This window comes from Lepisma saccharinum, chromosome 7 (assembly GCF_977018435.1).
Source record: "Lepisma saccharinum chromosome 7, izLepSacc3.1, whole genome shotgun sequence".
Taxonomy (NCBI): Eukaryota; Metazoa; Arthropoda; class Insecta; order Zygentoma; family Lepismatidae; genus Lepisma; species Lepisma saccharinum.
The window spans coordinates 95,663,618-95,677,307 of NC_139235.1; the positions used below are offsets into that span (position 1 = coordinate 95,663,618).

General features: G+C 37.3%; 1 protein-coding gene across 2 annotated transcripts in view; it reads left to right on the forward strand.

The window, feature by feature from the left end:
* The window catches only part of LOC145990047 (uncharacterized), a 507,967-nt gene that overhangs the window by 145,213 nt on the left and 349,064 nt on the right, over nucleotides 1-13,690 (forward strand). For both annotated transcript variants that reach the window (XM_083125681.1, XM_083125682.1), the window contains exons 4-5: nucleotides 1,882-2,070; nucleotides 8,270-8,413. In XM_083125681.1, coding sequence (XP_082981807.1) covers nucleotides 1,882-2,070; nucleotides 8,270-8,413 — 333 coding nt within the window. The remainder of the gene's footprint in view (nucleotides 1-1,881; nucleotides 2,071-8,269; nucleotides 8,414-13,690) is intronic.

Genomic DNA, 13,690 nt, shown 5'->3' on the forward strand with positions numbered 1-13,690 from the left:
TCGTATGGGTGCTGCAATAATTTGCATTCCAAACAACGTACCGTCGTTTTATTCTTCTTATTTCTCTGCCAGATTCATGCCTGGCGTGCTATGATTTAATGTAGGGAACATTCTCTCGCATGGTACTGAGTGCCGCTAAAAGGGGACTGGTCGCTTCAGAGGCATGTGAGCAACTGAAAGAAAGCCAGAAAAATGGTGCGAACACCTCTATGTTTTCATGAGAATAGTGTAGAGAGGTTACCTAGTGCTTTCCCGATCATTATTGCCCTGGTAAGGAAAATAATACAAAATTTTAAAAAAGTGAACGTTAAAAGAAAAAGTGTTTTAGACATTAGGGGAGAGGGGGGGCAAGTGAGACAGGTTGGGCAAGTGCGTCCATGCTAAATTGTAGACATGACAGGAGATGACCCTGCGAGAAGGTAGTTGGTGTCATGTGAGCTGGAGAGCCTGTGTGAAGCAGTTGTATGCTCGCTTGAAAATTGAGGATTTTATACGCATGTATTAATTTTCGGTGTTATCTTCATAAGGATTTATGGTACATATAGATGCCTCCCAATTACATATCACCTCATTTTAACACTTGTATATTTAATGCATAATACATTTCTTTATGAACCTCGTGCTTACATACACTGAATGTAGCATTATTAGACTTGCATGCAGCAGTCGAGTAAATAAAACATGCGGGTGGGGCAAAGCGTCCACCTAGAAGCTTAGATGGTCGCATTTGTCCCAGGTTGATTGATTCATTAGTAGGTAATTTTACATTACTTTACTACTGTTAGGTTAAACTCGACAGCAATGCCTCCATGTGCAACGAGCAGCATGAATGTGAAAGTTTTTGTTCTGGGAGGTTCCCACAATTTTTTTTTGCCAGGGTTAATTTTGTTGTTCCCTCCCCCCTCCCCCCCAAAAAGAAAAGAAATCACATTCTGATTTAGAGTTTCATATCTTGTAATGAAAATCCAATATCATAGTATTCATAGTTGCCGTGATGTTAAAAACATATATCCCTGTGCCTTCATTCAGATATGATTCGAGTCTATGTCCGAAAGACAGGGATAGGGAAGAATGACGTCAGGCGTTGCAAGGAATCGAGGGTGGTAGTCTGTCATTGAGAAAAGCAGCAGTGATGTTCAGTATACATCTCTCATCACAAGAATGAATCGAGGCACTGTTGGAAGGGTACAGTACATGGGAAGGTTTAAAAACCCACATTCACAGCTGAAATGGAAAAGGAGTTTAGTGACCACTTGCTGCCATTGGAAAACTGGACAAGGCAATTTTGTGTGTGATAGTTGTCCATAGAATCAGCTTCTAAAGGGTTATGTGACAGTTTTATTTCCATTGATCTGGACTCCTGATTTAAGTGAATTAGAACGTTTGTCTGGTGAAAGTTATTTGCCAAGTTTCAGTGTTCAATTTCTGTATCTGGCTTGTCTCATTTACCCCACCCAATTTTGATACCCAATGGAGGCATTTGGTGGTTCAGATCCCACTTTCAACTGTAGGCCGCACTATGATGCTAGGAGTCCCGGGTTCGAACCCTGGCCTGGGCGTGGATGTTTGTGAGTGTCCATTCATCAATTTCATCATGTCATCACTCATCCCCATCTTCGCAAATTAGCCAAAAGTGGCACAAAAAGCAAAGTAAATTAAAGCAAAGGGAAAAAAAAATCAACTGTAGGTCCGTCCAGTCTCAATTAGCCTTACTGTGCATAAAGTAGACTTAAAACACCAACTTATACTCAACCCATCATCTCAAATAAAGTGAATTTGGTAGTTCATAATGTGAATGGAGTTGTTTTAACTGCAACCAAAGAATTCTAATTTTGAATTTTCACACACTGTGCATGACTCTTTAAATTGTCTGATTTTCAGGACCCATTCCGAGCCAGCTACTATGCAGTTTTTGATGGCCACGCAGGGCAGGATGCAGCCATGTACAGTGTTGCTCACTTACACCAATTTCTCGCAGAGTCTCCACATTATCCTACAGACCCTGAGAGAGCCATCAGAGATGCCTTCCAGAAAACCGACAATCTCTTTGTAGAGAAGTCCGAAAGAGATGTAAGTTTGACATTCACATAAGTAATTCAGAAACAAAGTTTTTCACAACTATCTTCTTTTTGTTTGTTTGTTTCAAAAAATCATGAAGATGTAGCTACGTAATATTGAATATTGAGTGGAGCGAGCATTTAGAACCTTCGTGTGGATTGTATTCACTGTTGTCTTGATATTTGCAATAGAAAACAAGTTTATGGTAACACAGTTGCACAAATAATGTCAATTTTTTGAAGTTGTGTTTAAAATATCGTTCTGTAGTTCAAACATTCCCTCATTTAAAGAACTTTGGTTCATAACCTCATATGGGTCACAGATACATCTGTCCTTCCATTTTTAGAGCTACAGTTGCACATTCCATACACATACATTTGTCTCATTCTGAGTTGGTGTTTACGTTTGTTAGATTTTCAGTCTCAACAAATCTACATAGTTCATTCCTCTTGTATTTCATGAAGGCAATAACAACCAACAACGGTTTTGTAGGTTACTTCTTTTGTGGATGTCGCAAGAGGGTGTTGAAGCAATCAGTTGCCTCTGCTCCCTGGAAATTGTTTATTTTGAATTGGAAAAATGCAAAAGGTTTATTCTTTTTGTAGTCAATAATGGGATAAAAATTCAGTTAATTAATACAGGGTTATTACAAATGATTGGAGCGGTTTCATGAGTTTGCTCTAGCTATAATATTTGACATATTGCCAGTAATGCCATTTTACAGTAACGTAGAAAAGCTCAAAAAGTTTTCTTCTCTTGCAGGCATATTTCGGATTTCCGTCGGGAGAGCACAGCACTGAGCAGTGAGTAAAGATGGCGACAGGCGCTGGAATTGCTGGAATTTCATGCATATCAGTCTGTCAAGACAGTGCAACGACACTTTAGAACTAAAGTTCAAGAAAGATGCACCGAGTGCATCATCACTATAATCAAGTTTTTCACAAAAAACATCCTCTTCCATCAGTTGTTGCATTCGTGTAGCAAACTCCTTGTGAACCACTTCGTCATGGGGCATGAGGGCTTGTACCAATTGTAAGCGGTAAGGCTTCTGTAGCAATCGTTTCCGTAGGATCTTCCAAGCAGATGGAGTTGGCACTTGGTGCAACTTTCTTGAACTTTGTTCTTAACTGTCGTTGCACTGTTGCCATCTTTACTCACTGCTCAGTGCTTCGCTCTCCCAACAGAAATCCAAAACACGCCTGCAAGAGAAGAAAACTTTTTGAGTTTTTCTGCATTACTGTAAAATTTCATGGCAATATGTCAAATATTATAGCTACAGCAAACTCGTGAAACCGCTCCAATCATTTGTAATAACCCTGATTTTTTGTTTTAAATAATCAAAGTAAATAATTCGTTAGATAAAACAGTTTTGTTTATAATGCAGGAACCAGGTCAGAAATTGCATGTTTTCATTTTCTGCCAGTAAATCTAAAAGAATGGATGATTTAATCTGTTTTCAAAAATTCCGAGGATGAGATTTTTATGTGAGAGGTCCAACATTGTAAACTTGATGACTAAAATTTCTCCATAGCTGTCAAAGACTTCTCTTGCAAGAGGTTTCTAATAGTTAGTAAAAAATACAATAATAATGCATTTTATAATTTCAACTGCTTGAAATTTAAGTAATAAAGAAAACATTTGTGCTCCATAATCATTCAACTGGTGGGTCCCCAAGGATACAGGAATACTAAAGAAAATTATGTAATAATATTTTATTATTATTGGTTGGAACAATAATGATTAAGTGTATTGTTATTATTCGGTCTCGAAAGCCAGTGATCGTGCTCGATGCAGTGACCACACACACAACCCAATGTAAAAGCTGTTTTGGCACGCCCTGCCCCTTAGAGGGCTGTTGCGCCATGGAGTTTATTATTATTATTATTATTATTTCTACTTCAATTTTATGTCACTGACTTGACTCCTCCCCTCCACAAAAATCTCTGGTTGCATCCACATCATCTTTGTAGTAATAAATCTAGATCATTATATTAAGAATACATTATATCATTATTTTTTTTTGCAATATCATTTTGAAATATTACACATAGATTAACAGGGTTAAATTGATGGAGGGCTACAAGGGCTAAGTAGAAAGTAGAATAGGAAAGAGGAAACACTCATCACACACAGGGAAAATTCAAATTTTTGCATCCCCGACCTGCATCTTCAGCTGTAAAAACGAAGCATGAAACTAGTTTTATGCTTTATTTCTACACTGAAGATGCAGCTTGTGGCCATGGAAATTTGATTTTTTAGCTGTGGTGAGTGTTTCCTCTCTCTTGCCTCTTTTACTTGTCCTACCTATGTATGCATATTCTTTCATCCACTCTTGATTAAAAGGGGATGGAAAATATCAAGACTTGCTGCCTGCTATCTTATCTTTGTGCAAATGGTATTAAAGCACCTTCTCCCATATAGGGACCTCCAGAATATCTTTTCTTGTTCCATTCTCAACACGTGACAGGCCGAGTGGGATGATATAAGGGGAAGCAAGCTTCGACCTATCAAGCGCATCACTGGTGCTTGGTGTTCCTCGTCCCATCCCTCATGCCGAGAAGATATGATTTTAGCATGGCTCCAAATCGGACATAGCCCACTCATCGTCACTTGCTGCAAGGATTGGGCCCTCCGTTGTGTACTTGTGACATTGTTTTAAGTGTTCGACACATTCTTCTTGAATGTGCTGATTTTAATTACCTCACACAGGGTTTTAAGCTACCCAATTATGTATCATCCAAGTTGGGTAATGATGCCAGTGTTTTTGCCAATGTTTGTAGATTTTTGAGAAGAGCAGGCCTCTTTCACGGTTTCTGAGGCAGTTTTTAACCAATCCTTACCTTTTCTAATATGTTGTGTTAGTACTATGCAAGTCTATTAAAACTTGCATTTTAAAAGTTTTGCAAGGGAATTTCAAGGTAAGGGTTTGAGACAAGGGGATCTTCCCCATATTTATTGAAGGGTGCAAAATGTCTTAAAGTGCCGACGCACCCAACAATTTTAATAATAGTAACATTGTGTTTGTGTAAATTACAATATCCTCATATAACCACAGATATGGTGATTGAACTAAAGAAACTTACCTTGAGTGAAAATGCAGGAACTCTGTTGGGGAATGTATAGCCTTGAGTGAATTATATCTGCGAGGCCCCTCATAAGGGATTGTTGTATGATGAGAAATGAAAGTGCAAACCATTTTTATATTTTACATAAAAGTTCAGAGTATAGCCAGCTTTATTATTATTATTGTCCAAAGGCATTTCAAGAAGGAACTTATTTAAATGACACTACCTTTCCTAATTTCCATCAGCGTAATTTTGTGTCTTAACTTTGCGGAGCCCAAACATGAACCTCATGTCCCAGAAAGCTAACATAAATACTCTTAATGTGTAAATTTTAATAAACCTGAAAATGTTGGGGTGTGCTCCTACACCACAAGTTACACCTATGCTTATTTCTAAACATAATTTTAGCATTATTTTGTTTTGCATTTGATAACATTATCTCACTTTTCGTTCACAATACAGTACACAGTACAGTTACAATACAGTTTTTCTCAAGCAACATCATCAAAGTGAACTCAGCCACACACACTGCCCACAGATAAGAATAACCACAGAAAATTTTCTTGCAAACAAATTGCACACAAGCAAGGACCATTATTTGTAATAAAATAATTATATGGAGACTTACATGTGTTCTATTTATGCTTGTGGTACATCGATTATGTGTAGGGATCAGATTTGAAGGTGCAGCACGTTTCCAAGAATATGGCTGGTTTCATAGCAACCATTTGAGATATGTATTTTAGGACATGAAATAAGGTAAATTGAACACACTTTGTGTAACCTTTTCATGAGATTAGCACATTTATCCCCTTTCTACCCCCTCTTTGATGCTTCAGCACCTTTTTCTTTCCTTTTCTTTCGTGTTTTGTTAAGAAATTGTACAGAAAAATAAATGATTTTCACTCTTCTTGAGTAGCTACATAAAATCCTACAGTCTCATTATGTAGAGCAGAACGAGAGCTATCAAATGATATAATATAATCATTGCAGCCCCAATACTTCCCAAGATAATGTAGCAAAACCCGCGAGAGAAAACACAAACTTCAACAAAACCCATTTGGCAGAACCACAGTTCTCTATGTGGTCCGCGCGCATTATATTGAATAAGCACTTTTTTTTTTGGCACCTTTTTGAAAACATTTTCAGGACCCTTTTTTCTCTTTCCCGACCATAATTTTGCACCTTAAAATCCTTTCCCCAATTATGTTTATGTAAATTAGTGTAAACATATCTTGTAATAATAGTAGTGAAAACAAGGAGAATTCGAAGAATCCATAATCAAAGCAGTTAAAATGTAATCATTATATTTGAATATTATGTATAATATCTTCACACATGTATATATGCTTGTATGTACCTGGCATGATCCGTACCATGTTGAAATTTTAAAAATATACTGTTTTGTATTGATAACAGTGTTTATCTACATGTCTAACTGTACTATGCTATTAACATGTAAAGGGACTTTTCGCCCACCCTGTATATAAGAACAACCACTGTATAATGATCAACAGAATGAAATAAATCATTATTATATCACATCATATCAAGTCTTCATATTTGTACTGGCCACAGTACTTTGCACATGGGCTAACATTTCAAAATTTTAGTTCTCCACAATACCGTACTCTCATCTTGCAAGGAAAAATGTACACAGGATTTGGGGATGGTTTCAACAATGCCCTAAAATCCAATATTATTTAAGGGAATCGTGCTGATGTTCCAGTGATGGTTTCCCAGTGCCATAAATCTATATTCCAACTAAGTAACTAATTCTGTGGCATTCATAAATTGATACAAATGAATGTATTATTAGGTTTCAACTATTGTGTAGCACTTGTTTTCAGCAAAGTCAATTTTCTAATAGACATGCATGGAAAGCAGAGAACAACGAATGCTTCAGGATAAATTCTAATCTGAACTTATTTCTAGTTTAGAATATAAGCATGGCATTTTGAAATTAGACAGAGATGATCATTAGGGATTATGTAACGTTCTGGCATCTTAAGTAATGCTGGTCGTCGTCACCTTGTAATCAAGGAGTCCCAGGTTTGATACCCGGTGGATGCACATTGTGGTCCAGATCCCACTTTAAACTGTAGGTCCAGTCCCAATTAGCCTTAATGTGCTGTGCAAAAAGTGCACTTAAAAGAACACCAACTTATGTAATGCTGGTAAGTGCATTGAACTATATCTTCTCAAAACTTCCATTTTGTTAAATATGGGGAAAAAGAATGTTAGAGAATGAATCAGTCCTTCAATAATTAACGTACATTGTAGCTTGCTAAATGGTTAAAGAGAAGATCACAAAATAATTCAGACCAAAATAATTACAAACATTTGATTTCTTCTATTGTCTGTGTCCTGCTGTAACATTAAGTATGTTTTTTAAAAATAAAGTATTTATTCACTTTCATTGCCTTTTGTAACGATGCCTTAAGTAAATGAGTATTAAGAGATTGATGTTTTCAAGTATACAGTATTGGCCATATAATTGGACTCATTAGTTGAAAAAATGAAACGCAGATAAACTCACTTTATGTAGAGAGATTCGACAGATTTAATGTTTTGTGATACGCATCGCATTGTTAAACACACTGCATCTACTGTCAGTACTTCGTATGACCACCTTTGGCACATTTTCATCATTGTTTGTGTACAATACCTTTTCACTCTTTTTTTCAAAAATTCAAACACATGGTTTATGAAATTACGCATTGCTCCAAAGATACAAATAAAGAACACCCTTACAACAATCGGAATTAATATTATTTCCTTTGTTATAACAAAAAAGAATAGCATAAATAACACTGTAAACAATGTACGTATTGTTCCAGGTATTTTTGCGAATATGCAAAGAATCCTTCTGCCATCTATTCTTGCGACACAGTAAAAGAAATGATTGTGGGAAACAAGATTATATGGAAGCAGACAAACAGTTTAATCCCATAAAAAGTTATAACAATCGTCAAATATATTTAGTTAGAACACTTTTTAAAACAAGGAAATGCTTCTTTTTAACAATGAGTCCAATAATTTGGCCAATAATGTATGTGTCATTTGTAATGAATATTGAGAATTTGATATCTTTAATATACATATGTTGCAGTTGTAATTCTTAATTTGCGATGTTTTCTTGCCAGAATGTGAAGAGTGGGACAACAGCTGTTTGTGCTCTACTTCAGGAGAAAACTTTGTATGTTGCGTGGCTTGGTGACTCAGAAGCGTTGCTGGTTCGTGATGGACAACCTGTTCATATTGTGACTCCACACAAGCCTGAAAGAGAAGTAAGACTTTCACTCGATTTACTTGTTTTTAGGTCTTTAAATAAAGTAGAGTAATTATGATTTAGTTATTTTAAATGTTGTAGATTAAGGAACAGTTTTAATTTAAAGTTGTACTTCTTTTATTTTCGTCAACAACATTGGTACAGTTGCTTATTTTTTCCAAAATTATCAATATTATTCTACCATAATGATCTATTAACATTATATGATACAGGGTGAGACTATAACTTCATAACTTTTAAAAAATAAATTGCACAAATCGAAAGACCTTTCTCACAAAAGGTGTTTTAAAATGTTTGTGTGTTGCTTAAAATCAAGTTATGTTCTTGAATGTTTTTTTCAAATTTGGATATAACTTTACAGACTCGGAAATAATTTATTTTGTAATTAGTCGGAGAATAACTAATAGATGAGAAATAAAATGTAACTTACATAGTTATAGTTGTTATAGGATTAAGAAAATAGACCTTTGTTATAATTAGCGAACATATACTGTACTGTATTCGAATTTGAATTCATGTAAAAGTATTTCAGAGTAAGAATCTGTGCAGCAAGGAATAACTCGATTCCATTTCCCATGTAAAATTTTAGAGGCACTTTCAGAGTATCGTCCTAGCTGCTCATCACATATGTTTAAAATATCGCACTTCTCGACTTGTCCTGTGGGCTTTCATGAAGTCGTATTTTGATAGTTTGTGCAATTTTTCATTAGTTTTGAAAAAGTTAGTATATTGTGAAGTTACAGACTCACCTGCTGCTTGACAACTTTTAGTGTGACAGTGGAGGCTTGTGGGCTGGGTCTATGGGTGTGCACCGCAGCCTCACGTCCAGAAGAACTGTTATCACCCCATTATTACTTACACCAGGAATTTGCATACTTAAGATGCTTATTCTATTTACAATCCAAATTATGGTCCATGTTTCACTATTATTGAGACTACGGCAGAGTTTTATTTCATGATTTGATTTTATTTATTACAAATTTGAAATACCCTGGCTTTTTTTTTTTTTCATTGATCATTGGAGGGCACAATGTTATTGGGAGTTTTCCATGAGCCTTACATAATTCAGCATTAGACGACCTGACAAAAATCACTTTCAACATACGTAGAAATGCCACTGGTCATTACACTCTCAAAACCCTAATTCACGTACATACAACAAATTCAGTAAATTGAGATTAACATGCAACCAAATTTTCTTCATGCACGATTTGCAATGGACAATAAAATCACCAATGAAACGGTAGGGGTGGCGAAGCTCAGATAAATGGGGGAAGCTGTAAGAGATTACATTAATCCTATGGTAGGGACTTAATATAATGATTAGTTTACTAGTATGTTGTACCTGTTTAGGGAAGATTAGTTTACTAGTATGTTGTACCTGTTTAGGGAAGAAGACAATTTGACACATCTTAGTAACAGTAGCAATATTTATTACAAGATAGAGTATGATATCATGGAGATTGCTGTTCCTATAGTGTTAGTGAGAAAGGAGTTACTTGGAGTAAAGGATTGTAAAGTATACTTAGTAATACGAAGAGAAATCCATCTTCTAACAGCCTGATAGACAGCCTGGAGGTGGCTGGGTGGTCAGCAGTGGCCTCAGGATGTTGAGTTGGTCAGTGCCTCCGGTGAACACATTCTGCGAACACACCCTCTTGTCAGGAACCCAGAGTGTTTGTACTCCTGGTGTATCCTTGTTTGTCGACCTTAGGATCACCTCACACATCACTACAAGTTCAGTTCTTGGCACTCGTTCACACTAGGCTAGCTGGCATGCATTCAGTCACCTGTCATCAGTTGGGTGGCTGCCAACTTCTGATATCTGCCAACTATGCATGTGCCACTCAAGACCTTGGCATGGGACACGCTTTGGCACTAAGTTGTTGCCAAGGCATATGTCCATTTTCCGACCTTGTAAGACATGTCCTTCTTGCGAGCTTCCATACTGCACACGTTGTTAGTCAATAGTGTGATTCAGTTTCTGTTGGCATCGAGCCAACTTCTGGTTGTTGATCAGATGCTCGTTACACCAGTATTTTGTGTAAATGCCATGTTACTATCTTTCCCCATTATAAACGTGTCAATTCACACAACCCAATTTTATTGCTACATGAACATTTCAGTGTAGGTCTCAATTATTTCCATTTTAAATGTACTTATTCAATTTAGTTATTATCATGAGAACGTTTGAAACCTTAATCAAATTCAATTACTTCTGGCCATCAACTTTAGCTTACGGAAATTATCTCAAATCAGTGCCATATGGAAGTTATAGATATTGGCATATGCGGCAAATAATGAATTGAATTGACTGTTGTATGAAATGTATTCAGGATTAAACTTTGATTATTTCATTTCTATTGAACTTCCATGAAAAATTACAATTCAGGCCATCTAAATGACAGAAATTGCTACAACATAATGGGCTTACGTCCAAAGTGCTGACATTTTTCAAGTACCTTGTAGCTTCATGGCATATTTTTCATCATCTTTACAATGTGTTCCCCACCAATGCAGCCAGCCTTGCATCATTGAATACAGTGTCTTCAGTAATGCGAATTCAGACCTCTCCTCCATTATGGTACAATTCTTCGTCACAAAAACAAGTGCACCTGATTCATATATGGGATTCTATCTCTTCTCACAGTTTTATTCACATTCTATCTGGTCCACTAGTGGTACTCATTGTTCCACAGTAGCTGTACCAGCAGGAATAAATACAAATTTTTTTCACCATTTTTCAGGAAATTTAAGGGAATGTACAATTATAAAAGGTTCAACAACTTGAGTGATCATGAAGGTAAGAACGAATCCACTTCGAAAATGGCTGTTTCTTCCTTGAAAAAGCGAAAATATGCTGAAAATGACCAAAAATCTATCAAAATATGCTCTTGTCACATAGAAATAACAAAATGTGCCCTTAAAAAGCACCTTAATTCAATTAGTTTCTTCATAATATGAATATATATATATATATATATATATATATATATATATATATATATATATATATATATATATATATATATATATATATATATATAATGGATAAAAGCAAGGAGGGCCAAAAGGGCTAAGTAAAAATCAAAGAAGGTAAAAGGAAACACTCACCGGACAGTAGAAAAATTCAAAATTTTCGCTAATTTCATAGCATCATCGGTGTGAGAAGAAATAGACGGAACCGGAAGTTGGGGCACTGCAGAGTTGCCAGGTCCCCATCGAAGAAGAAGCGGTGCGTTGAACGAAAAAAACACAGTTTCGTCCCCAGGCTCGTCGTAATCTGTGAGTGTGTAGGATGAGTTGGGCGGGAGGGTGGATGAGGGTTGGGCATTACTGGGTGGCCTTGTTCAGGCCAGGTGGAGTGGTTGCACTCATGGCCGATATATAGGCCCTCTCCCATCTTTTGGCCATGTGATATGGCCATGTGAAAATATGTAAACAAACTAACAAGTGGCCCACTTGACTGTCAGTACCACGGCATGTAAGACGTCTCAGGTGCCTGACAGAACTGCCTTTACGCAGAACAAGTTTTGATAGCAGGTCCACGAGATCGTGTTAGTTCATAGCAAGCAGTCGTAGTGGTAAGAGCGAAGATTATGGTGTTCACAAACATAGAAAAAGCGGACATGATCCTGATTTATGGAGAATGCCGAAAGAATGCCTCAGAAGCCTACCGTGTGTACACAGAGAGATATCCGGACAGACGACAGCCATCTCGACGTCTGTTTGGTAAGTTATTTATTAAATTAAGAGACACTGGAAGTGTAACACCACGAGCACGTGTGCGGAACAAGCCAACTACAAGTTAGGCAGGTGCAACAAATGTTCTCGCCGCTGTTGCTGTGAATCCGCACGTTAGCTCCCGTGAAATTGCCAGGGATGCTGGGATGAGTCAGCGAAGTGTATTGCGCATTCTGCACACACACAAGTTTTACCCATATCATATCTCCCTCCATCAGGAACTTCACGGGAATGATTTTGTGGACCGTGTTCGGTTTTGCACATGGATGTTACGACACGATACACCCGATTTGTCACGTATCCTCTTCACTGACGAGGCAACTTTTACCAATCATGGAAATGTCAACCTAAGGAACATGCACTATTGGTCGGTGACAAATACACATTGGCTTCGCCAAGTGGAACGCCAGCGCCCATGGAGTGTGAACGTGTCGTGTGGTATAGTGGGTGAACATCTCATTGGCCCTTTTTTTATACAAGGGACACTGAATGCTGACCGATACATACAGTTTTTCCAACATGAACTGCCTGTACTATTGGAGGACATACCACTTCAGTCAAGGAGGGAAATGTGGTACCAACATGACGGGTGCAGTGCAAGACGCGCTACAGCATGTGTGGAAAATACATTTCCAAATCGTTGGATTGGACGTGGAGGGCCTGTCAAATGGCCGGCTCGTTCCCCAGATTTGACACCGTTAGACTTTTTCCTGTGGGGAAAGCTGAAGGACATTGTCTACCGGGATGTGCCAACAACTCCAGAGGATATGCAACACCGCATTACTGCGGCCTGTAGGGACATTCCCTACGAGATGCTACATTCTGTGCAACGATCTTTGCGTGGGCGCCTCGTTGCCTGTATCGCAGCTGACGGCCACCACTTTGAACACACACTTTGACAGGTTTTTGCTTCTTACGCAGTGGTTCTTCGACATACTGTCATGGTCATTTTCCTTATGCTGTAACACTGTCAAATACATGGTGCTGACTATGTCTACTGTATTTTTTCTTCCTTTAACACGTTCTGTCTTCATCTTGTCCAATGGCTTCCGACATCTCATACTTGTACATGCCGTGGTACTGACGGTCAAGTGGGCCACTTGTTAGTTTGTTTACATATTTTCACCTGGCCATATCTTCGTTCCTATGTGCAGTAGATGCATGAGACCAACGGCGTTGTGTTTCTCTGCGTGTGCTCTTTTATATTATGCATGTTATTGTATATTGTTCCATTTAAAAAATTATGACTTTGCTCCAGATGCCCCATTTGTCGATATTTTTCGACCCACCCCATACCTCCGATTTACGAGCCCCATTTGATATTATTGTTTCCTGCAAACCTCACATCGCTACTGTTTCTGGTTTCTTCGCTATTTCAGGTGGTACTTTTAGGTGCCTCACGCGGTATATATATATATATATATATATATATATATATATATATATATATATATATATATATATATATATATATATATATATATATATATATATATATATATATATATATATATATATATATATATATATA